This window comes from Artemia franciscana, chromosome 10 (assembly GCF_032884065.1).
Source record: "Artemia franciscana chromosome 10, ASM3288406v1, whole genome shotgun sequence".
NCBI classification, from domain to species: Eukaryota; Metazoa; Arthropoda; class Branchiopoda; order Anostraca; family Artemiidae; genus Artemia; species Artemia franciscana.
This window is the reverse complement of record NC_088872.1, coordinates 46,816,066-46,841,006: the sequence shown is the minus strand read 5'-3', so window position 1 is coordinate 46,841,006 and position 24,941 is coordinate 46,816,066. Positions and strand designations below refer to the sequence as shown.

Below are 24,941 nucleotides of genomic sequence, written 5' to 3'. Positions count from 1 at the left end.
CTCTTATGGCACTTGTGACGAGGTCGGAAGAGCCAAGAGCTCATATGGTACTTGTGACGAGGTCGGAAAAGCCAGGAGCCAAGAGCTCATATGGCACTTGTGACGAGGTCGGAAGATCCAAGGGCTCATATGGTACTTGTGACGAGGTCGGAAAAGACAAGAGCTCATATGGCACTTGTGACGAGATTGGAAGAGCCAAGAGCTCATATGGCACTTGTGACGAGGTCGAAAGAGCCAAGAGCTCATATGGCACTTGTGACGAGGTCGGAAGAGCCTCGAGCTCATATGGCACTCGTGAAGAGGTTGGAGGAGCCAAGAGCCAAGAGCATATATGGCACTTGTGACGAGGTCGAGAGAGCCAAGAGTTCATATACACTTGCGACGAGGTCGGAAGAGTCAAGAGCTAAGAGCTCATATGGTATGAGTGCTAGCAAAATTCTAAGAATCAATGGATTGATTTAAAAGGAAAATCAGAGGCTTAATGCCGGTTGGGATTTAAAATAAAAGCTCTGAGTCACGAGTTCCTGCTAAATATCAAAATTCATTAAGATCCGATCACCCACTCGTAAGTTATAAATACTTCATTTTTTCTAATTTTTCCTCTCCCTTCAGCCCCCCAGATGGTAGAATCGGGGAAAACGACTCTATCAAGTCAATTTGTGCAGCTCTCTGACACGCCTACCAATTTTCATCGTCTTACCACGTCCAGAAGCATCGAACATACCAAAGCACTGAACCCCAGACCCTAACTCCCCCAAAGAGAGCAGATCCATTCCGGTTACGTCAATCACGTATCTACGACATTTGCTTATTCTACCCACCAAGTTTCATCCCGATCTCTCCACTCTAAAGGTTTTCCAAGATTTCTGGTTTTCACCCTCCAAATCCCCCCAACGTCAACAGATCTGGTTGGGATTTGAAATAAGAGCTCTGAGACATGGTTTCCTTCTAATTATCAAATTTCATTAAGATCCGGTCACCCGTTCTTAAGTTAAAAATACCTCAATTTTTCTAATTTTTTCAAATTAACAACCCCCAGCTCCCCCAAAGACAACGGATCCGTTCCAATTATGTCAATCACGTATCTATAACTTGTGTTTATTCTTCCCATCAAGTTTCATCCCGATCTCTCACCTCTAATCGTTTTCCAAGATTTCCGGTTTCCAAGATTTCTGTTTCGCACCTCCAACCCTCTATGTCCCCAGATCCCATTCGAATTGAAAATGGAGCATCTGACATAAGATTCTTCTATACGTCAAGTTTCAGTAAGATCCGATCACCCATTCGTAAGATATCTGGATGTTCACGTTTTCCAAGAATTCCAGTTTCCCCCTCCAACTCCCCCCAATATCACCAGATCTTGTCGGGATTTAAAATGAGAGTTCTAAATCAGAAGATCCTTCTAAATATCAAATTTCACTAAGATCACCCATTCGTAAGTTAAAAATACCTCATTTTTTCTAATTTTTCCGAAATACCCCCCCCCCAACTCTACCAAACAGAGCGGCTCTGGTCTGGTTATGTCAGTTACGTAACTTGGACTTGTGCTTATTCTTCCCACCAAGTTTCATCCTAATCTCTCCGCTTTAAACGTTTTCCAAGATCTCCGGTTCCCCCCCCCCTTTTCCACGGTATCCAGTCGGGATTTAAAATAAAATATCTGAGTTACGAGGTCCTTCTAAATACGAAATTTCATTAAAATCCGATAACTCCTTGGTAAATTAAAAATACCTCACTTTTTCTAATTTTTCAGAATTAACCCCTCACCCCCCAGCTCCCCCAAAGAGAGCGGATCGATTCCGGTTATTTCAATAACGTATCTAGGACTTGTGCCTGTTGTTCCCACCAAGTTTCATCCCGATCCCTCCACTCTAAGCGTTTTCCAAGATTTTAGGTTCCTCCCCCCAACTCCCCCCAATGTCACCTGATCTGGTCGGGATTTCGAATAAGAGCTCTAAGACACGATATCCTTCCAAACATCAAATTTCATTAAGATTCGATCACTCCTTCGTAAGTTAAAAATACCCCATTTCTTCAAATTTTTCAGAATTACCCTCCCTCCCCAACTCCCCCAAAGAGAGCGGATCAGTTCCAGTTATGTCGATCATTTATCTAGGACTTGTGCTTATTTTTCCTTTTTCATCCCGATCCCTCCACTCTAAGCGTTTTCCAAGATTAGAAGTCCCCCCCAACTTCCCCCAATATTGGACGATTCGGTCGGAGTTTAAAATAAAGCTCTGAGACACGATATCTTTCCAAACGTCAAATTTCCTTAAGATCTGATCACCCGTTCGTAAGTTAAAAATACCTCATTTTTTCTAATTTTTCCGATTTACCGTCCCCCCCCCACTCCCTCCCAGATAATCGAATCGGGGAATCGACAATTTCTAATTTAATCTGGTCTGGTTCCCTCCCCAACGCCCCGCTCTTTACGCCAAGGTTTGACTCTTTCTCTGAACTCTACTTTTTGAAACAGTAAAAAGTTTAGTGTAAAGAGCGGCGTTGAGGAGGGAGCAGCCCCTTTCATGTACGAAATAATATCTATTCATTTAAATTTTTAATGGCGCTTCTTACTTTCAGTTAAAAAACTTGTTTTTTTTTATTTGATTTCTGAACGTTTTTGAATTAATGTATGTTTTGATTTTGGGTCTCCGCAGATGAATAATTAAAACGAAATTTGCATATTTATTTTTTTGGCTAAATGGCTTTCTCATAGTTTTGATCGAATGATTTTGAGAAAAAAGAAGCGGGGAAGGAGGCCTAGTTGCCCTCCAGCTTTTTGGTTACTTAAAAAGGCAAATAGAACTTTTAATTTTTTACGAACGTTTTTATTAGTAAAAGATATGCGTAACTTACGAATTAGCTTCTGTATTCGTATGTTTTTATTACGCATATAAGAGGTTTCACCCCCTCGTCATTACCTCGTTCTTTACACTAAAGCTTAAATTTTGTCCCAGTTCCTTAAAACTGACCCCCTGAATAACAAAGGCCGTAGAATAAATAATTGAAATTAATAAAAATACTTTAGCGTAAAGAGTGAGGTAATAGGAGGTGGTGAACCCTTCATATGCGTAATAATTTCTGTTCGTTTTAATGTTGCTCCTTCCTTTCGGTTGAAAAAACCTTTTCACTTTTATTTTTTCTTTGTTTTTTTAATAATGCTAGAAAATCCTCCGCTCCCTTTATGGAAATTTTCTTCCACCATGACAAATTCCTCCATGGAAAGTTCCCCCAACATATCCCCCTCTTCTCAACCCCTCCCCCAACCAAAAAAATTCCCCTGAAAACGTCTGTACACTTCCCAATAACCATTACTATATGTAAGCACTGGTTAAATTTTGTAACTTGTAGCCCCTCCCACGGGGACTGTGGGGGAGTAAGTCGTCCCCAAAGACATAGTTAAAAGGTTTTTCGACTATGCTGAATAAAATGGCTATCTCAGAATTTTGATCCGGTGACTTCGGGAAAATAACTAGCGTAGGAGGGGGGCTAGGTGCCCTCCAATTTTTTTGGTTACTTAAAAAGGGCACTAGAACTTTTTAGTTCCGCTAGAATGAGCCCTCTGCAACATTCTAGCACGACTGGGTTGATACGATCACCCCTGGAAAAAAACAACAAAGAACAAAGAAACAAATAAACACACATCCGTGATCTACCTTCTGGCAAAAAATCCAAAATTCGACACTTTTGTAGATAAGAGCTTGAAATTTTTATAGTGAGGTTCTCTGATACGCTGAATCTGATGGTGTGATTTTCGTTAAGATTCTATGAGATTTAGGGGGTGTTTCCCCCTATTTCTCTAAAATAAGGCAAATTTTCTCAAGCTCTTAACTTTTGATGAGTAAGACTGAACTTGATGAAACTTATATATGTAAAATCAGCATCAAAATACGATTCTTTGGATGTAGCTATTGTCTTCGAAATTCCGTTTTTTAGAGTTTTGGTTACTATTGAGACGGGTCGCTCCTTACTACAGTTCGTTACCACGAACTGTTTGAATAGTATTTGTTAAGCATAATATTCGGAATATTACAAATTTTATTTTTTCTTGGTTTTGTGTATTTTTTTTTCTTTTTCATTTGAATATCCTTTTTTTTTTATGAAATTCAGCCTTATTCTAAGAACAATGAAAAAATTGTATTTCAGTCAAGCTATTTCATTTTGCATTGTTATCATTAGGTTACTATTAACTACGAGAAAAATTCTAAGACTTTTCTCATGAGCTCATTATGTACTGAATAGTCGTGACAATTTAAGCATCATGATTTAGGGCTTCAACCCTGTTGTTCCACGGCCTTCACGGAAGGCTGCGTGAGTTTACTGATCCGCGAAAAGGATCATCGAATAACGTTATCTGGAGTAAACAAAGTATATGTAACAAAAGTAATAAAATGCTAAATCGGACAACCCATGCGAACCTTGAACTGCTTTAATTAGATACCAACTGTAAAACAGCTGATGTTGTCACCACTGCATTTAAAAGAAACATTTTGAATAATTTATTAACATAGAGTCTGTTATTTTTTAAAACTAGCATGCCTAGACTTGACTGTGAATAAAAATGGAAGAAAAATTATGTTATGACTGTCATCATATGTGTGACTGTGCATTTTATTTTTGAGTGTCAACCCACTCCTTGATGTGGGTTTAAAAATAAAAACTAATGGTTTTACACAATCCATGGGTGTCAACAAAAAGCAGATGTTGATGAGGTACATTTCAAAAATGAAATGCCGTTTCTGCGATCACTGTGCATGGATCAAATTTTCTTAAAATAGTTTTTTCAACTGAAAGTAAGAAGCAACGTTAGAAGTTAGAACGAACAGAAAGTATTCCGTATATGAAGGGGTTTGTCCCCTCCTAAATCCCTTGGTCGAACAGTCCCTCAACCGTTAGGGTAAGGTTTTTTCGTGGTTTAAAAAAGCTTCTTTTTCAAGATTAACCGCTCTTGTGTTTCAGAAGTCGTTCTTAAAGCGTTGGGTAGAAAAGTCAAATTTTAGCGTAATGAGTGAGGGATTGAAGAAAGGGCAACTCGCTCATAAACGGAATAATTTCTGCTCGTTTTAATTTTCAATGTTGCTCCTTACTTTCAGTTGAAAATACTTTTCTATTAGTTTCTGATAGTTTCTTAAACCAGGTCGGAAAATTTTCCCCGTAAAAAAATATGCCTGGAAAATCCCCCTGCAGAACCCCCTTACCCACTCAAAAACGTTCTGTATGAAAAAAGGGAGTAAAACTTTTAATTTCCTTTTGAATGAGTTCCCTCCCGATTATCTAGGATCATTTTTTGATAAGGTCACCCCCCGAAAAAAAAACTCGCGTACGTGATCTCTCGGCAAAAAGTCACTCACTATTTACAGTTCGTTACCACGAACTGTTTGATAAATGATACCCAATACGAACAGATCAAAAATTTTAAAAGGATAGATATTTTCAATATAGTTTTTTTTTCCCAGGAGTGATCGTTTCGAACCAGTGGTCATATAATTTCAGGAGGGTTCTCAGTCGAACGGAAATTGCAAGTTTTGGTGCCCTTTACGAGCTCAAAGTAATGGAGGGGGGCAACTAGACCTCTTCTTATACCATTGTGCATTCTCGGGGGCCAAAATAGCGCGGTGTCAAAATTTCTAGGTAGCCACTTCAGCCAGATAGGTCGAACAATAAAAAGTCTATGAAGGTAGCACGACCCTTGCAGTCGAAGGAGGAAGGGCCCAAAGTTGTTAACAACTAAACCGAAGGTCTTAGAATACTAAATGAGGCCCAGTGTCCCATATTGGCAAAACGTGATGCGAGACTTAAAACTCAAAATACATATTCCAAACAAAAATATTGAAAAATACAGAAACGATGTTTCTTGGGCTAAACTCCTTCAAATGCCTTCTGAACAAAAATTAAATTGGAAAACAAGTTTCGTTTCAAAGAAAGAGGTATTTCAGGCGCGTCAAGATTCAAGATCAACCCCCCCCCCAACCTGTTGACTTTTTAAAATAGCTTATTTTAGCATTTTTATTGAAAATACTCTTTTGTGGTATTTTCATCGCAAAAAACGATGAAACAGCAAAATTGCCCCACACGCATTGCCTCCACTTTTACATTTTAGTGAATTGACGCTCCAGTTGTTTCCGTGTTTAAATTGACTTAAAAAATAAAATTGATGTCGTTAATACAGTTCGTGGTTACGAGCTGTAGTAAGGAGCCACCCGGCTCAATAGTAACCGAAACTCTAAAAACAGAATTTGATACCAATATTTATATCAAAAGAATCATTTTTAAAGCTGATTAGAAAAAAACTCCCATAAGATTATATTAGCAAAAGAAGGTATAACAGAGGCAGTTTCAGCATTTGGCAGTTTTCAGATTGTTCACAGTTTTAAGCATAAACTGCGCATAAATTAAAAAAATTCAGAGCAAGCAAATTAGTTCTCGATTAGTTCTAGTGCGAGAACTATTATTTGTATACAGATAATTGGGTAGGGGGGGGGGTGTAATTTGAGACGGTCTTCTCATTTATTTTCGGGCTGTTGACAGTGGCTTCTACAACTTATTAACTATTTCCATATGATTCACCGATTTTAAGAGTTATTTTCAAAGTTAAGCCACCTTTCCAAAATAAAACTCCTACATATGGGCTTCTTTCGATAGGATTTACAAATTCAATGACTTCTATAACCAATAAAAGAGTGTGTTGCTTATTTAATAATCTTAAAATAAAAGCTTAGACTTGGCGTAGACTGCGTTCGACTCAAAATTTGTTTATTGAAGCGAACAAAGAAAAAGAGTAATTACTGTTCTTTACTTCCGAGTTAAAACTTAGGCTTCAACTCCCCTGGTTCTGTGACGTATCCATCTTGTGACGTATTTTTGAGTGACATATATTCAATCCAAGCATGTGACGTATTTTCACAAGCCAATCACATGTTCCTTATTTTGTTTAAAAACCGGATTGGTTTAAAAACCATATTAGGCTGGAAACTTGCATCAACTAAATTTTTTTGACGAACCTACATTACTCATAACCTTATTAGTTTTTCTGAAAGAAATTTTAGGATATAAAAGAAAGAAACATTTTTCTGGTCAGACCAATATTTACAAGTAATCCCTCGGTTTCTCTAGGGAAAAACCGTCTTATGATTTTAGATAACCGATCAAGAATATAAGTTTTCTTTAATTATGGTTGCAGCGGTAGCTACAATCTAGTAAAGAGCGACCCGGCTCAATAGTAACCAAAACTCTAAAAAATGGAATTTTGATACCAATAGCTACATCAAAAGAATCGCATTTTAATGCTGGTTTTAAATATATAAGTTTCATCAAGTTTAGTCTTACCCATCAAAAGTTACGAGCCTGAGAAAATTTGCGTTATTTTAGAAAATAGGGGGAAACGCCCCCTAAAAGTCATAGAATCTTAACGAAAATCACACCATCTGATTCAGCGTATCAGAGAACCCTACTGTAGAAGTTTCGAGCTCCTATCTACAAAAATGTGGAATTTTGCATTTTTTGCCAGAAGGCAGATCACGGATGCGTGTTTATTTGTTTTTTTGTTTTTTTGTTTTTTTTTTCTTTTCCCCAGGGGTGATCGTATCGACCCAGTTGTCCTAGAATGTTGCAAGAGGGCTCATTCTAACGGAAATGAAAAGTTCTAGTGCCCTTTTTAAGTGACCAAAAAAATTGGAGGGCACCTAGGCCCCCTCCCACGCTAATTATTTTCCCAAAGTCAACGGATCAAAATTCTGAGATAGCCATTTTATTCAGCGGAGTCAAAAAACCTTATAACTATGTCTTTGGGGACGACTTACTCCCCCACAGTCCCCGTGGGAGGGGCAACAAGTTACAAACTTTGACCTGTGCTTACATATAGTAATGGTTATTGGGAAGTATACAGGCGTTTTCAGGAGGATTTTTTTGGTTTGGGGGAGGGGTTGAGAAGAGGGGGATATGCTGGGGGAACTTTCCTTCGAGAATTTGTAATGGGAGAAGAAAATTTCCATGAAGGGAGAGCAGGATTTACTAGCATTATTAAAAAAAAAACAATTAAAAAATAAAAGTGAAAAAGCTTTTTCAGCTGGAAGTAAGGAACAGCAATAAAACTTAAAACAAACAGAAATTATTACCCATATGAGGGGCTCACCTCCTTCTAATACCTCGCTCTTTACGCTAAAGTATTTTCGGTAATTTCAACTACTTATTCTACGGCTTTTGTGATTCAGGGGGTCATTCTTAATGAATTGGGATAAAATTTAAGCTTTCGTGTAAAGAGCGAGGTACTGACGATGGGGCGAATCCCCTCATATATGTAATAAAAACATGAGAATACAAAAGTTCTTTACGTAAGCTAATTTATAAGTTACGTAAATCTTTTACCAATAAAAAGATTCGTAAAAAATTAAAAGTTCTAGTTGCCTTTTTAATTAACCAAAAAATCGGGGGGCAACTAGGCTTCGTCCCCCGCTCTTTTTTTCTCAAAATCATTCGATCAAAATTATGAGAAAGCCATTGAGCCAAAAAAAAAATATGCAAATTTCGTTTTGATCATTCCTCTGCGGAGAGCCAAAATCAAAACATGCATTGATTCAAAAACGTTCAGAAATTAAATAAAAAAAACAAGTTTTTTCAACTGAAAGTAAGGAGTGACATCAAAACTTAAAACGCACAGAAATTACTTCGTATATGAAAGAGGCTGCTTCCTCATCAACGCTTCGCTCTTTACGCTAAAGTTTTTTACTGTTTTAGAAAGAAGAATTGAGAGAAAGAGTCAAACTTTAGCGTAAAGAGCGGGGCGTTGATGAGGAAGCAGCCTCTTTCATATACGAAGTAATTTCTGTGCGTTTTAAGTTTTGATGTCACTCCTTACTTTCAGTTGAAAAAACTTTTTTTTTTTATTTAATCTAGTAAAGAGCAAACCATGGTCTATAGCAGCAAAAAATTAAAAATGGGTTTAAAAAATGGCTAGTGAGAAAAATTCCTACTTGCAGCTAATTAAGGAGATTACCTTTTATCTCGATTAGTTTTAACAGTAAAATCTTATTTCAAAAACAATTTTTAGGAGACTTCGGAAAAAAAATATAAAATCCAAGGCCCCAGGGAGAGGGGGTACGAAGTTTGAGCCCCTCCCCCTAAATTTTTGTCCAGCTTGTAACAAAAATGCATGTAAACTAATTTTGATTGTTTTTTTAATTTTTTTGCAACCCCTGCCACCAAGCATAAATCCTGGACTGTCCCTAGCTGAAACCCCTCATAAATAGCGTCGGATGACAACAAAAAGAACACCACCGGAATTCCAAGGCCAAATACCCAATTGAGGAAACTTAGAGCCCCCTGGATTGAACAACAAGGAAAACAACTCTTTGTATGGTTAGCCCTGATATTATAAGTTTTAGCTGTGCGCAGATACTACTTCTAGTTTGGAAGATTACGCAACGATTAATAATAATCCTCTCTTAAAGTAGCTTTTCTAAATTCTGGCTTTTCACTTATTTAAAAAATAGAGCATTTTACGACATAATGGTTTCATTTCTTTATACTGTTCTCATGATTGCTTTTCCTAAGTTAATTGCTCCAAAAGGTATATTTCCAGCACTACAAAAGACGGGAATTAAACTCGAAGTATTCTATTAAATCAAGGCTCACATCACATTACTTAAGCCAGATAAGAGGATGAGTACGGGGAAAATTCTAAGACGGTGGAAAATTAGTGAAATGCAGATAATTCGACCAGAATCTAGTTGTAACCCATCTATAATGTCAGGAAAGAGAAAAGGAAGAACGTAGCAAAGGAGGAAATAGAGAAACAGTAAAACTCAAAGTAGTAAACTCTACCGAAGATAAAATTAAAAATTAAAACTTTAACACCTAATTTAAAGGAATTAAAAAACGAATAAAAAATGGAAAAATGGCAAAGCAAATGAAACCCTAATTGCACAAAGTCTAATGCTTTAGTCATAACAACATGAATAAGAATTCATATCCTACATACCGAAAATGGCATAATAAACATTTATGGAGCTCGAAACCAACACTTTTGAATTGTGTTGCGAGAGCAACACTTTGGTTTTGTCGTAGTTTTTTTTTTTTTTTTTGTTCCTAGCACCCCGATTTCAGCTTATTCCTAGAGAGTGGTAAGGGTCTAACCTCTGCGGTTTTTACGGAAAGTGTGGACCTTAGGCCGGATTAATGAATATGACTTTACATTTTGGAAAGCTTCGTAGAACTCTTGCCTGGGGCCAAAAAGGATGGTTTTTGCTTGTCCTTGAGCCAGAGCTTATAGTGTGTGAAGTGAAGAGGAGTTGTATAGCCTATGTCAGAGAGGACTATCTGAAGTTATGCAGCCAAGCTTTCGTTTCATCAAACCATGTTTCTGCTTTCGAGTGGAAAGCTCCGTTCTAGCAGGCAAGCAGGCAGGCACCAGTTTCAAATTGAAGATGGACTAAAATCTATAAGTGTTAAATATATGCGACAGTTACCCTGCCCCACAGCCAATATATCTTCTTTGAGTGATAAATAGAAAAATTTAGAGAAGCAAAAAAGCGGCATTTTCCCACGGGTCCGAAAGTGCTGCCATCTATTGTTTCTACCCATTTCTGTTCGTGATTTCAGCTGAGTTTATCATTCGGTTTTTCGCACTTGGGATTGCGGTAGAGAAATGGTATCAGATGTGCCTCTTAAACTTTAAAAGTTCTCTCATTGCTAAAGAAATTAGAGTTTATCCTTTGCTCCTTTCTAAGTGATGACGTTAGAAAGTTGGCCTACGGCAAAAAAGTCAACTTTTGAACTAAGACAGATAGATTTTTTTTCGACGGCAGTCGATAGCTTTTGATGAGCTGATCAAAGTATATGTCATCCATTTTTTTGTACAAAAATTCCTTCATCAGATATACCAGTTTGAAAGTTTAAAGGGGTTGACAACTTCAGTAGTAAGGTACACACTGAAACCAAAAATAGGCCGATACCAATTGTGAGACATATAGGGGAGTTATAAGTAACAGTCGGCTGTTAGCTCATAATCATCCTCGGCAATGAGGGGTTCGCAACTCTTACTAGTTGGTGTACCTATTTTTTGTTTCCGTTGTATTTGATGGTAAGACCAATTTGGTTCCAGTGGTAAGACATGTAGGGGACTTGTAAGTAATAATCGGCTGTAAGGCTACAATCATCTTTAGCAATGAGGAGTTTGCAACTTTTGCGAGTTGGTGTACCTAGTATGTATTTTAGCATCCTTACAGATTAACAACTTCAGCGTTTAGTCGCAGCGAGGAAACAAAACCAAAGTGTTGCTCTCGCAACACTTTACTCGGCGAAGCCGAGCAAAGGTTGCCGCAACACCTCACGTTGCCCATGCAACGTAGATCTAATTTGTATTTATTCTGTAAACAAAGCAAATGAAATAAAGCACAGTCTATTCATGCAGCTCATAAGTTTTGCATAAGCTCTACGTAGCTTGTTAATTTGTTGTTAACTCCATTTATTAACACGCTTATATTTCTTTACCGCATGTGGTCATTTGACTCTAGCCTTTTCGTCTGTACAATGAAATATTAGGGTTAGGTACATTTTGCGGCTATCAGGTATATTTTACAGGGTAAGTTTTATAGAATTAATAATTGTATAGAATAAATAAAATATTATAGAGTAAATTGTATTTATTCTCTAAACAAAACAAATGAAAACAGTCTATTCATTCAACTCACTGGTTTTGCATAAGCTCTGGGTAGCTTGTTAATTAGTTGTTAACTCCACTTATTTTAACACGTTTAAATTCTTTACCACATGTGGTCATTTGACTCTAGCCTTTTTGTCTGTACCATGGTTAGGTATATTTTGCGGCTATAAGGTATATTTTATAACGTAAATACTATAGAACATTTCAGGTTTTAAGATGTTTAATCTTCAAATCGTGGTGACGAACTGTAAGTAAGGAGCGACCCGGCTCAATAGTAACCGAAACTCTAAAAAACGGAATTTTTACACCAAATTGGTTTTTTATGCTGATTTCAAATATATAAGCTTCATTAAGGTTTATTTTACCCATCAGAAGATACGAGCCAGATAAAATTTGCCTGAATTTAGAAAAAAGAGGGAAATACCCCTTAAAAGTCATAGCATCCCAATGAAAATCACAACATCAGATTCAGCGTATCAGAAAACCCTGTTGTAGAGGTTTCAAGCTCCTTTCTGCAAAATGCGAAATTTTGTATTTTTTTGTCAGAAAAAAGATCACGGATGCGTGTTTAATTGCTTTTTTTTTTCAAGGGTAATCGTATTGATCCAGTGGTCCTATAATATCGGGAAAGGCCTCATTTGAATGGAAATTAAGAGTTCTAGTGCCCTTTTTAAGTGACCAAAAATCGGAGAGTAACTAGGCCTCTTCCCATGCCGTTTTTTCTCAAAATCATCCGACTGAAATTCTAGGGTAGCCATTTTGTTCAGGATAGTTGAAAGGCCGAATAACTATGCCTTTGGAGACATCATGATCCCTCACAGCCACAGGGAAAAGGTTACTCTAATCTAAAAAATGTTTATGGCCCTTATTAGCCATAATTTCCTTTACTGTAAGTCGGTAATTTGGGTCTACCAATAAATATTATATTATGTTATATTATACGAACTTAAAACGTCATTAAACAGGCTTTTTGGTAATATATTTTTAGTGCTTTTCCAAACGCGAAGAAGCTAAACGGCACTATATTTTTGTTAATAGATTTTTATGATATTCGCACTTTTATGGAATATTACCGAGGTCCAGGGCAAATATAATGTTACGGTGCAAAATTTAAAAAAAAACGTATGGACTTTCAAGTTTGGCTTGCCAATATTTCTTTGAAGCATTATAAATGACATCAGACCTTAGCATTCAATATTAGCATGTGAAGCTATCGACCCTCGTAATCAATAATCGTAATCTTACCAATAATGCAGTCACTTACCTTAGAAATTGAAGGTTTTTTGGGCACTTTAACGGTAAAAACATCGTCATTTATCACAATTTGGAAATCTTCATCGAGCAAAACTTCTTGCTTATTGGAAGACGCAATTCTATCACCACCTATAGACAAAACAATCATTAAACGACAGGAAACAGAAGATTTAAAAGGCATTAAAGACAACTACTTCATAGACTATTTAATAAAAATGTTAAAAAAAATAAATGTTAATGAAAAATGTTATAAAAATAAAAAATTTTTAAAATTACGTATATTTTCCGAAAGCAACGCGCCTAGCACCAATTGACTGAAGTATAGCAAATACATTAGTGCTCATAGTAAATTTTCAATATCTCATATTTCATTTTCCATTGTACTCATTTGAAAGCACGAACAGAAGCAGTTTTAGAGGGGACAGAAGGGACAATTGCACTTAGGGGCGCAACATTTATAAGAAATATTTTAACGATTATAATCCTTTGTGATTTTGGAATTTTATTTCATTTAAATAAAGTAGAGGGCGCAGTTGGCAGTAAGTATAAGCGAATTCAATCCGAAATTTTAATTTTTTTTTTCTTCACCATAATTTCTCGAAAATAAAAGTAAATAGACTGAATTTAATTAAAATTCATGTTTTTTGTGTATTTTGCATTCAAATATTGTCAAAAATGAATTTTTTTTTAATTTCGCCTCGAAATCTTTGGGAGGCAGGGAGGGGATGCTAATCAAGATTTTATCCCGAGCGCAAGAAAGGCCAGAACCACCCCCGAGTATGAAAGACACTGCTCAGTATACGCAGTGTAATTATCAAGCTGCCTACTCCAACCCACCCATGCAGGCTTCTCCTCCACCCCAATTTAATACTGTTATATCTAACAACTACCAATATATGATTACAATGATACACAAAGCGTAAAAAAAACCTATTAATATTTTCTCTCAGTTTTTTTTTTTTCAAATTGCAATGTCAAGCAGATCGATTAACCTAACTTCTGAGCGAACTACTCATAATTCACTTGGAAAGTCATTATCTCTTAAAAGTACAAAAGTACTGGGTATCAGGCAGGGTTTAAACTTCGAACAAACACTAACTAAAGGATAGAGAAATTTAATCTTCAAAATTGAAAAAAAATATACTTTGATCTCAACAATGTTTATGGCCCTTATTAGCCATAATTTCTTTTGCTGAAAACAAAACAAGTTTTGCATTTTTATTTCTATGCGTAATTGAAAAATTTGTTCATGGCTTGGCTTTTAGAATTTTCATACAACTTAAATGGTTTGCTTCTCGTTTTTCTATGGCATTAAATAAAAAAAAAAAGTTCTTTTTAACTGAAAGTAAGGAGCGACATTAAAACTTAAAACGAACAGAAATTACTCCGTGAATGAAAGGGGCTGTTCCCTCCTCAAAACCCCGCTCTTTACGCTAAAGTTTGACTCTTTCTCTCAATTCTTCTTTTTAAAACAGTAAAAAACTTTAGCGCAAAGAGCGGGGCGTTGAGGAGGGAACAGCCCCTTTCATTCACGGAGTAATTTCTGTTCGTTTTGAGTTTTAATGTCGCTCCTTACTTTCAGTTAAAAAAACTTTTTTAGTTAATTTCTGAACGTTTTTGAATCAACACATGTTTTGGTTTTGGCTCTCCGCACATGAATACTTAGAACGAAATTTGTATATATATATATATATTTTTTTTTTTTGGCTAAATTGCTTTTTCTTAGTTTTGATCGGACGATTTTGAGAAAAAAAGGAGTAGGGGATGAGGCTTATGTGCCCTTCAATCTTTTGGTTACTTAAAAAGGCAACTAGAACTTTTGATTTCTTACGGACGTTTTTATTAATAAAAAATATACGTAACTTCCGAATTAACTTTCGTAACGAACTTAAATATTCGTATATTTTTATTACGTATATCAGGGGGTTTGCCCCCTCTTTAATACCTTGTTCTTTACACTAAAGCTTAAATTTTGTCCCAATTCTTTAAGAATGACCCCTGAATCACAAAGGCCGTAGAAGAAATAGTTGAAATTACTAAAAATACTTTAGCGTAAAGAGCAGGTATTTAGGAGGAGATGAACCCCTCACATGCGTAATAATTTCGATTCGTTTTGTTTTAATGCTGCTTCTTATTTTCAGTTGAAAAACTTTTTCATATTTATCTTTTCATTGTTTTTTGTTTTAAATAATATTAGAAAATCCTACGCCCTCTTCATGGAAATTCTCTCCTCCCATGAAAAATTCCTCCATGGAAAGGCCCTCCCATGTAACCCCATCCCTATCCAAAAAATCCCCTGAAATCCACTGGTCAAAGTTTGTAACTTGTTGCCCATCCCCCGGGGACTGTGAGGGAGTAAGTCGTCCCCAAAGACATAGATATTAGGTTTTCCAACTATGTTGAACAAAATGGCTATCTCAGAATTTTGACCAGTTGATTTTGGGAAAAAATGAGCGTGGGAGGGGGTCTAGTTGCCCTCCAATATTTTTGGTCACTTGGAAAGGGCACTAGGACTTTTAATTTGCGTTAGAATGAGCCCTCTCACAACATTCTAGGACCACTGGGCCGATACAATCACCCCTGAAAAAAAAACAACAGGTAAACACGAACCCGTGAACGGTCTTCTGGCAAAAAATACGAAATTCCACAGTTTTGTAGATAGGAGCTTGACAATTCTACAGTAGGGTTCTCTGATAGCTGAATGCGATGGTGTAATTTTCGTTAAATTATTGATTCTATGACTTTTAAGGGGTGTTTCCCCCTATTTTCTAAAATTAGGCAAATTTTCTCAGGCTCGTAACTTTTGATAAGTAAGACTAAATTTGATGAAACTTTTATATTTTAAATCGGCATAAAAATCCAATTCTTTTGATATATATATTAGTATCAAAGTCCCAAATCTTAAAGTTCCGTTTACTATTGAGCCGGATCGCTCCTTACTACAGTTCGTTACCACGAACTGTTGACTTGATATTTACCAAGTGACATATAGTGATCGCAAATTCTGCCGGTCTGTCTGTGTTTCCCGGTTTTTCTAGTTTAGGCCCTTCCAGATAAGCTAGGACGATGAAATTTGGCAGGCGTACCAGAGACTAGACCAGATCAAATTAGAAATAGTTGTTTCCCCGATTCGACCATCTGGGGGGGGGGCGGGGGACGGTTAATTTAGAAAAATTAGAAAAAATGAGGTATTTTTAACTTAAGAATGGGCTATCAAATATTAATGAAATTTGATATTTAGAAGGATATCGTGTCTCACAGCCCTTAATTAAATCCCGACCGGATCCGGTGACACTGGCGGGAGTTGGAGGTACAAAAAGGTAAAGGATACGGCATTAGACTTTACAGTCCGTACCGGCGGTGCTGATCTCCGTTTCTTGGCCCTTCAGCCAGGAAGTGCAATGGGGGGCTGGGGGCCAGCCGACCTGTGCTTTCGCACACCCTTCCTGTTTACGTTCCCCAGATTTCTCCAGGTACCCATTTAGAGCTGGGTCGACTCTAGCTAAGCTTACAGAGTCAAGCCACTGACCCCCGTCCCAAACTGAAGAATTGGGTACAATGGGATTCGAACCTGCGTCGTCTCAGACAAGGGATCCGAAATCCAGCGCCTAAAACCTAAAATCTTGGAAAATGCTTAGAGTGGAGGGATTGGGATGAAACTTAGTCGGAAAATTAAGCACAAGTTCTAGATACGTGATTGACATAACCGGAGCGGATCCACTCTCTTTGGGAGAGTTGGTGGGGGGGGGGGGTTGATTCTGAAGAATTAGAAAAACGATGTATTTTTAATTTACGAAGGAGTGATCGGATCTTAATGAAATTTCATATTTAACAGAATCTCGTGACTCAGATCTCTTATTTTAAATTTCGACCGGATTCATTGTCATTGGAAGGAGTTTGGGGGGAGGGACCAGAAAACTTGGAAAACACTTAGAGTGGAGAGATCACGATGAAACATGATGGGAAGGTTAACCACAAGTCTAAGATACATGACTAACATAACCGGACCGGATCTGCTCTCTTTGGGGGATTTGGGGGGGGGGTGTAATTCAGAAAAATGAGAAAAAATATGAGATAATGAGATAATGAGATAAAATTTGATATTTGGAAGAATCTTGTGCTTCAGAGCTCTTATTTTAAATCCAGACCAGATCCGGTTACACTGGGAGGAGTTGGTGGGAGATACCGGAAATCTTGGAAAATGTAAAAAATTCAGGGATTTTTATCTTACGAATGGGTGATTGGATCTTAATGAAACTTGATATATAGATAGAATATATGTCTCAGATGCTCCATTTTCAATTCGAATCGGATCCAGGGACACAGGGGTTGGAGGGGGAAAACAGAAATCTTCGAAACCGGAAATCTTGGAAAACGCTTAAAGTGGAGATATCGGTATAAAACTTGATGGGAAGAATACGCAGAAGTTCCAGATGCGTGATTGAAATAATTGGAACGGATCCGCCTTCTTTGGGGGAGTTGGGGGGATTTCCAGTGCATTGGCAAGTTAGGTGCTTCTGGACCTGCTAGGACGATGAAAATTGGTAAGCGTGTCAGGGACCTGCAATAATTGACTTGATAACAGTCGTTTCCCCAACTTGACCATCTGGGGGCTGGAGGGAGAGGAAAAATTGAAAAAATGAGGTATTTGTAACTTACAAATGGGTGATCGGATCTTAAATGAAATTTGATATTTAGAAGGACCTGAAATTTGATATTAGGGGGGAGTTGAAGGGGCAAACGGGAAATCTTGGGAAACGCTTAGAATGGAGAGATCGGGATGAAACTTGGTGGGAAGAATAAGCACAAGTCTTAGATATGTGATTGACAAAATCGGACTGAATCCTCTCTTTTGGGGGGAGTTGGGGGGTATTTACTCGGAATAATTAGAAAAATTGAGGCATTTTTAACTTACGAACGGGTGACCGAATCACCATTAAATTCAATATTTAGAAGGAACCCATGTCTCAGAGCTCTTATTTTAAATCTCGACCAGATCTAGTGACATTGGGGGGATTTGGAGGGGAAAACCAAAATCCTGGAAAAGGCTTAGAGTGGAGAGATGAGAATGAAACTTGGTGGATAGAATAAGCAAACTTCGTAGATACATAATTAAAGTAACCGGACTGTATCCGCTCTCTTTGGGGGAGTTAGAGGGGGGGTCCAGTGCTTTGGCAAGTTCGGTTCTTCTGGACGTGTTAACAAGATGAAAATTGGTAGGCGTGTCATGGACCTGCACAAATTAGTAGTTTTCCCCGATTCGACCATCTGGGGGACTGAAGGGGGAGTAAAAATTTGAAAAAGTGAGGTATTTTTAACTAACGAGTGGGTGATCGGATCTTAATGAATTTTGATATTTAAAAGAACCTCGTGTCTCATAGCTCTTATTTTAAATCCCGACCGGCATTACGCCTCTTATTTTCCTTTTAAATCAATCTATTTATTCTTAGAATTTTGCTAGAGCTCATGTCATATGAACTCTTGGCTCATCTGACCTCGTCACAAGTGCCATGAGCTCTTAGCTCTTGTTTTTCAAACCATGGTTATCATATGTCTGGCTAATAGTAGCGACACCATAAAAGTGAAAATGCGCCGAAAGCTCCATTTTGCTTGTGAAAATGCGCCGAAAGTGTGATCCCCACCCCAAGAAAAAATGCAACAATTTGAAAAATTGAATGCGCAATCACCTCAATGAAGCACCGAAGGGGCAAAAAATCGCCCCATCTGGCCACTCTGTTTCATACTAGCCTAACTACGTTATCTTTCAAAGCAAATTTAGCCATAACGCAGGCAGTGCCGAGTAGGCTTCAGCTCTACATAGAATTCTACGTTGCACAAGCTTACGCTGTGGTATGGAAAAATCAATATAGCAGCAAAAATTGGGATTTCCAGATGAACAGTTGATAAATTTTTAAAATAAATAAATCAATTCCTAGAAAGATTTTTACCCTTGAGTAGATCTTGAATACCCAGTTCCATCTCATATTTTTAATTTTGTTTTATTTTATCTCATATTTATTATTTTATTTATTTATTTTATATTTTATATATATTTTATATATATATTTATTATATATTTATTTATTTTTTTTTTTGGCTAAATTGCTTTTTCTTAGTTTTGATCGGACGATTTTGAGAAAAAAAGGAGTAGGGGATGAGGCTTATGTGCCCTTCAATCTTTTGGTTACTTAAAAAGGCAACTAGAACTTTTGATTTCTTACGGACGTTTTTATTAATAAAAAATATACGTAACTTCCGAATTAACTTTCGTAACGAACTTAAATATTCGTATATTTTTATTACGTATATCAGGGGGCTTGCCCCCTCTTCAATACCTTGTTCTTTACACTAAAGCTTAAATTTTGTCCCAATTCTTTAAGAATGACCCCTGAATCACAAAGGCCGTAGAAGAAATAGTTGAAATTACTAAAAATACTTTAGCGTAAAGAGCAGGTATTTAGGAGGAGATGAACCCCTCACATGCGTAATAATTTCGATTCGTTTTGTTTTAATGCTGCTTCTTATTTTCAGTTGAAAAACTTTTTCATATTTATCTTTTCATTGTTTTTTGTTTTAAATAATATTAGAAAATCCTACGCCCTCTTCATGGGAATTCTCTCCTCCCATGAAAAATTCCTCCATGGAAAGGCCCTCCCATGTAACCCCATCCCTATCCAAAAAATCCCCTGAAATCCACTGGTCAAAGTTTGTAACTTGTTGCCCATCCCCCGGGGACTGTGAGGGAGTAAGTCGTCCCCAAAGACATAGATATTAGGTTTTCCAACTATGTTGAACAAAATGGCTATCTCAGAATTTTGACCAGTTGATTTTGGGAAAAAATGAGCGTGGGAGGGGGTCTAGTTGCCCTCCAATATTTTTGGTCACTTGGAGAGGGCACTAGGACTTTTAATTTGCGTTAGAATGAGCCCTCTCGCAACATTCTAGGACCACTGGGCCGATACAATCACCCCTGAAAAAAAAAACCAGGTAAACACGAACCCGTGAACGGTCTTCTGGCAAAAAATACGAAATTCCACAGTTTTGTAGATAGGAGCTTGACAATTCTACAGTAGGGTTCTCTGATAGCTGAATGCGATGGTGTAATTTTCGTTAAATTATTGATTCTATGACTTTTAAGGGGTGTTTCCCCCTATTTTCTAAAATTAGGCAAATTTTCTCAGGCTCGTAACTTTTGATAAGTAAGACTAAATTTGATGAAACTTTTATATTTTAAATCGGCATAAAAATCCAATTCTTTTGATATATCTATTAGTATCAAAGTCCCAAATCTTAAAGTTCCGTTTACTATTGAGCCGGATCGCTCCTTACTACAGTTCGTTACCACGAACTGTTTGACTTGATATTTACCAAGTGACATATAGTGATGGCAAATTTTGCCGGTCTGTCTGTGTTTCCCGGTTTTTCTAGTTTAGGCCCTTCCAGATAAGCTAGGACGATGAAATTTGGCAGGCGTACCAGAGACTAGACCAGATCAAATTAGAAATAGTTGTTTCCCCGATTCGACCATCTGGGGGGGGGGGGGCGGGGGACGGTTAATTTAGAAAAATTAGAAAAAATGAGGTATTTTTAACTTAAGAATGGGCTATCAAATATTAATGAAATTTGATATTTAGAAGGATATCGTGTCTCACAGCCCTTAATTAAATCCCGACCGGATCCGGTGACACTGGCGGGAGTTGGAGGTACAAAAAGGTAAAGGATACGGCATTAGACTTTACAGTCCGTACCGGCGGTGCTGATCTCCGTTTCTTGGCCCTTCAGCCAGGAAGTGCAATGGGGGGCTGGGGGCCAGCCGACCTGTGCTTTCGCACACCCTTCCTGTTTACGTTCCCCAGATTTCTCCAGGTACCCATTTAGAGCTGGGTCGACTCTAGCTAAGCTTACAGAGTCAGGCCACTGACCCCCGTCCCAAACTGAAGAATTGGGTACAATGGGATTCGAACCTGCGTCGTCTCAGACAAGGGATCCGAAATCCAGCGCCTAAAACCTAAAATCTTGGAAAATGCTTAGAGTGGAGGGATTGGGATGAAACTTAGTCGGAAAATTAAGCACAAGTTCTAGATACGTGATTGACATAACCGGAGCGGATCCACTCTCTTTGGGAGAGTTGGTGGGGGGGGGGGTTGATTCTGAAGAATTAGAAAAACGATGTATTTTTAATTTACGAAGGAGTGATCGGATCTTAATGAAATTTCATATTTAACAGAATCTCGTGACTCAGATCTCTTATTTTAAATTTCGACCGGATTCAGTGTCATTGGAAGGAGTTTGGGGGGAGGGACCAGAAAACTTGGAAAACACTTAGAGTGGAGAGATCACGATGAAACATGATGGGAAGGTTAACCACAAGTCTAAGATACATGACTAACATAACCGGACCGGATCTGCTCTCTTTGGGGGATTTGGGGGGGGGGTGTAATTCAGAAAAATGAGAAAAAATATGAGATAATGAGATAATGAGATAAAATTTGATATTTGGAAGAATCTTGTGCTTCAGAGCTCTTATTTTAAATCCAGACCAGATCCGGTTACACTGGGAGGAGTTGGTGGGAGATACCGGAAATCTTGGAAAATGTAAAAAATTCAGGGATTTTTATCTTACGAATGGGTGATTGGATCTTAATGAAACTTGATATATAGATAGAATATATGTCTCAGATGCTCCATTTTCAATTCGAATCGGATCCAGGGACACAGGGGTTGGAGGGGGGAAACAGAAATCTTCGAAACCGGAAATCTTGGAAAACGCTTAAAGTGGAGATATCGGTATAAAACTTGATGGGAAGAATACGCAGAAGTTCCAGATGCGTGATTGAAATAATTGGAACGGATCCGCCTTCTTTGGGGGAGTTGGGGGGGATTTCCAGTGCATTGGCAAGTTAGGTGCTTCTGGACCTGCTAGGACGATGAAAATTGGTAAGCCTGTCAGGGACCTGCAATAATTGACTTGATAACAGTCGTTTCCCCAACTTGACCATCTGGGGGCTGGAGGGAGAGGAAAAATTGAAAAAATGAGGTATTTGTAACTTACAAATGGGTGATCGGATCTTAAATGAAATTTGATATTTAGAAGGACCTGAAATTTGATATTAGGGGGGAGTTGAAGGGGCAAACGGGAAATCTTGGGAAACGCTTAGAATGGAGAGATCGGGATGAAACTTGGTGGGAAGAATAAGCACAAGTCTTAGATATGTGATTGACAAAATCGGACTGAATCCTCTCTTTTGGGGGGAGTTGGGGGGTATTTACTCGGAATAATTAGAAAAATTGAGGCATTTTTAACTTACGAACGGGTGACCGAATCACCATTAAATTCAATATTTAGAAGGAACCCATGTCTCAGAGCTCTTATTTTAAATCTCGACCAGATCTAGTGACATTGGGGGGATTTGGAGGGGAAAACCAAAATCCTGGAAAAGGCTTAGAGTGGAGAGATGAGAATGAAACTTGGTGGATAGAATAAGCAAACTTCGTAGATACATAATTAAAGTAACCGGACTGTATCCGCTCTCTTTGGGGGAGTTAGAGGGGGGGTCCAGTGCTTTGGCAAGTTCGGTTCTTCTGGACGTGTTAACAAGATGAAAATTGGTAGGCGTGTCATGGACCTGCACAAATTAGTAGTTTTCCCCGATTCGACCATCTGGGGGACTGAAGGGGGAGTAAAAATTTGAAAAAGTGAGGTATTTTTAACTAACGAGTGGGTGATCGGATCTTAATGAATTTTGATATTTAAAAGAACCTCGTGTCTCATAGCTCTTATTTTAAATCCCGACCGGCATTACGCCTCTTATTTTCCTTTTAAATCAATCTATTGATTCTTAGAATTTTGCTAGAGCTCATGTCATATGAACTCTTGGCTCATCTGACCTCGTCACAAGTGCCATGAGCTCTTAGCTCTTGTTTTTCAAACCATGGTTATCATATGTCTGGCTAATAGTAGCGACACCATAAAAGTGAAAATGCGCCGAAAGCTCCATTTTGCTCGTGAAAATGCGCCGAAAGTGTGATCCCCACCCCAAGAAAAAATGCAACAATTTGAAAAATTGAATGCGCAATCACCTCAATGAAGCACCGAAGGGGCAAAAAATCGCCCCATCTGGCCACTCTGTTTCATACTAGCCTAACTACGTTATCTTTCAAAGCAAATTTAGCCATAACGCAGGCAGTGCCGAGTAGGCTTCAGCTCTACATAGAATTCTACGTTGCACAAGCTTACGCTGTGGTATGAAAAATCAGTATAGCAGCAAAAATTGGGATTTCCAGATGAACAGTTGATAAATTTTTAAAATAAATAAATCAATTCCTAGAAAGATTTTTACCCTTGAGTAGATCTTGAATACGCAGTTCCATCTCATATTTTTAATTTTGTTTTATTTTATCTCATATTTATTATTTTATTTATTTATTTTATATTTTATATATATTTTATATATATATTTATTATATATTTATTTATTTTATCTCATAATTTTGGACGATGATGGTTCTATGGATCATTTCGTTACCCTGGTTCAAAAGGACTTTTTAAAGCGTGAAAAGTTATAACGTAAATAATTATTAATACAAATGTTTTAACAAAACTTCCACTTTAGTCGACAGAGAGTACAGCTCTCCGTTGCTACAGTAATGCCAGTGGTCCAATATGATTTTGAAGCATGGGCGCTCCGAAAACGGAGGAAGATTTGCCAGATGTTTTCCACAGAGGTTGCTTACGGATTGTTTTGGGTACCCGACTGACTGACCGTATTTGAAACAGAAGGCTCTTCAAAAAGTGTGGTTCAATCCCACTTTCTAGGGCTACAAAGAGAGAAAGGTTTAAATGGCTAGGACACGTTCTGCGGGTGAAGGATGACAGATTGCCAAACATTTTCCTTTTAGACCAACCGTCTAGTGCTAAACGGAAAGCAGGTTGTCTGTAGTTGGTGTGGGAGGATGTCGTGAAGAAATACTTAACGGAAATGCGAACTTCCATGGAGGGTGTAAAGAGGGAGGATTGTATTGAGGATTTGTTTGACAATTGAGGATTTGTATAGATTGGGATGGAGGAGGAGCCTGCACAGCTGTGTTGGCCTCAGGCGGCTTGGTGCTGCGGTGAATTGTTAGCAGCAGTAGTAGTAGCATACAACTCAATGCATCAGCTAAATGCACAGAGTAATATAGCATGCAACAGTAGAGTACATGTACTTAATGTAACATAATCTAACCACTTCGCATAGAAATGACGTACGTGGTATGAGAGCCACTTCAAAGAGGACAAAATTGTTCAACTGCAATACAGTCTTAATTGACGATTAAATAAAAAAATATATTTTTTACCTTAAAGTAAGGAGCAATATTAAAACTTAAAATGAACAAAGAAAACAATTATTCCGTATATGAGAGGGGCTGTCCCCTTCTCAACGCCTCGCTCTTTGAGCTTAAGTTTTTTACTGTTTCAAAAAGTAGAGCTGTGACAAAGATTCAAATTTTAGCGTAAAGAGCGAGGCGTTGAGGAGCCCCTTTCATATTGAGAACAATTTCTGTTCATTTTAAGTTTTAATGTAGCTCCTTTTTTCAGTTAAAAAATTGTTTTTTTATTCAATTTCTGAACGTTTCTCAACTAATGCAGGTTCAAAATTTGGTTCATTGTACATGAAAAATTAAAACGAAATTTGTATATTAATTTTGGCAGATTTATTCCGTATACGAAAGGTTGCCCCCTACTCAACACCTTACTGTTTACGCTAAAGCTGTTAGCACTTCTAAAAAAGCTTCCTGTTCAAACTTAACGCCCCGTGTGTCAGTAGTCACTCTTAAAAAATTGGGACAAACAGTCAAAATATAGCATAAAGAGCAAGATATTGCGGAGGGCGCAACCCTTTATTTATGGAATGATTTCTGTTCGTTTTAAATTTTATTGTTGCTCCTTCATTTCTGTTAATTTTTTTTTCTGATCGTTTTTCAAATAATGCCTATAAATCTGGCTCACTTTCCATGAAATATACCCCCCCCCCCTCATAAAAAATCC

At 37.7% G+C, this 24,941-nt stretch overlaps 1 protein-coding gene across 1 annotated transcript in view; it reads right to left on the bottom strand.

Annotated features, from left to right (window-relative positions):
• LOC136032273 (calcium uniporter protein, mitochondrial-like) overlaps positions 1-24,941 on the bottom strand; it is a 183,860-nt gene that overhangs the window by 56,435 nt on the left and 102,484 nt on the right. Inside the window, exon 4 of the mRNA XM_065712530.1 lies at positions 12,924-13,042. Coding sequence (XP_065568602.1) covers positions 12,924-13,042 — 119 coding nt within the window. The remainder of the gene's footprint in view (positions 1-12,923; positions 13,043-24,941) is intronic.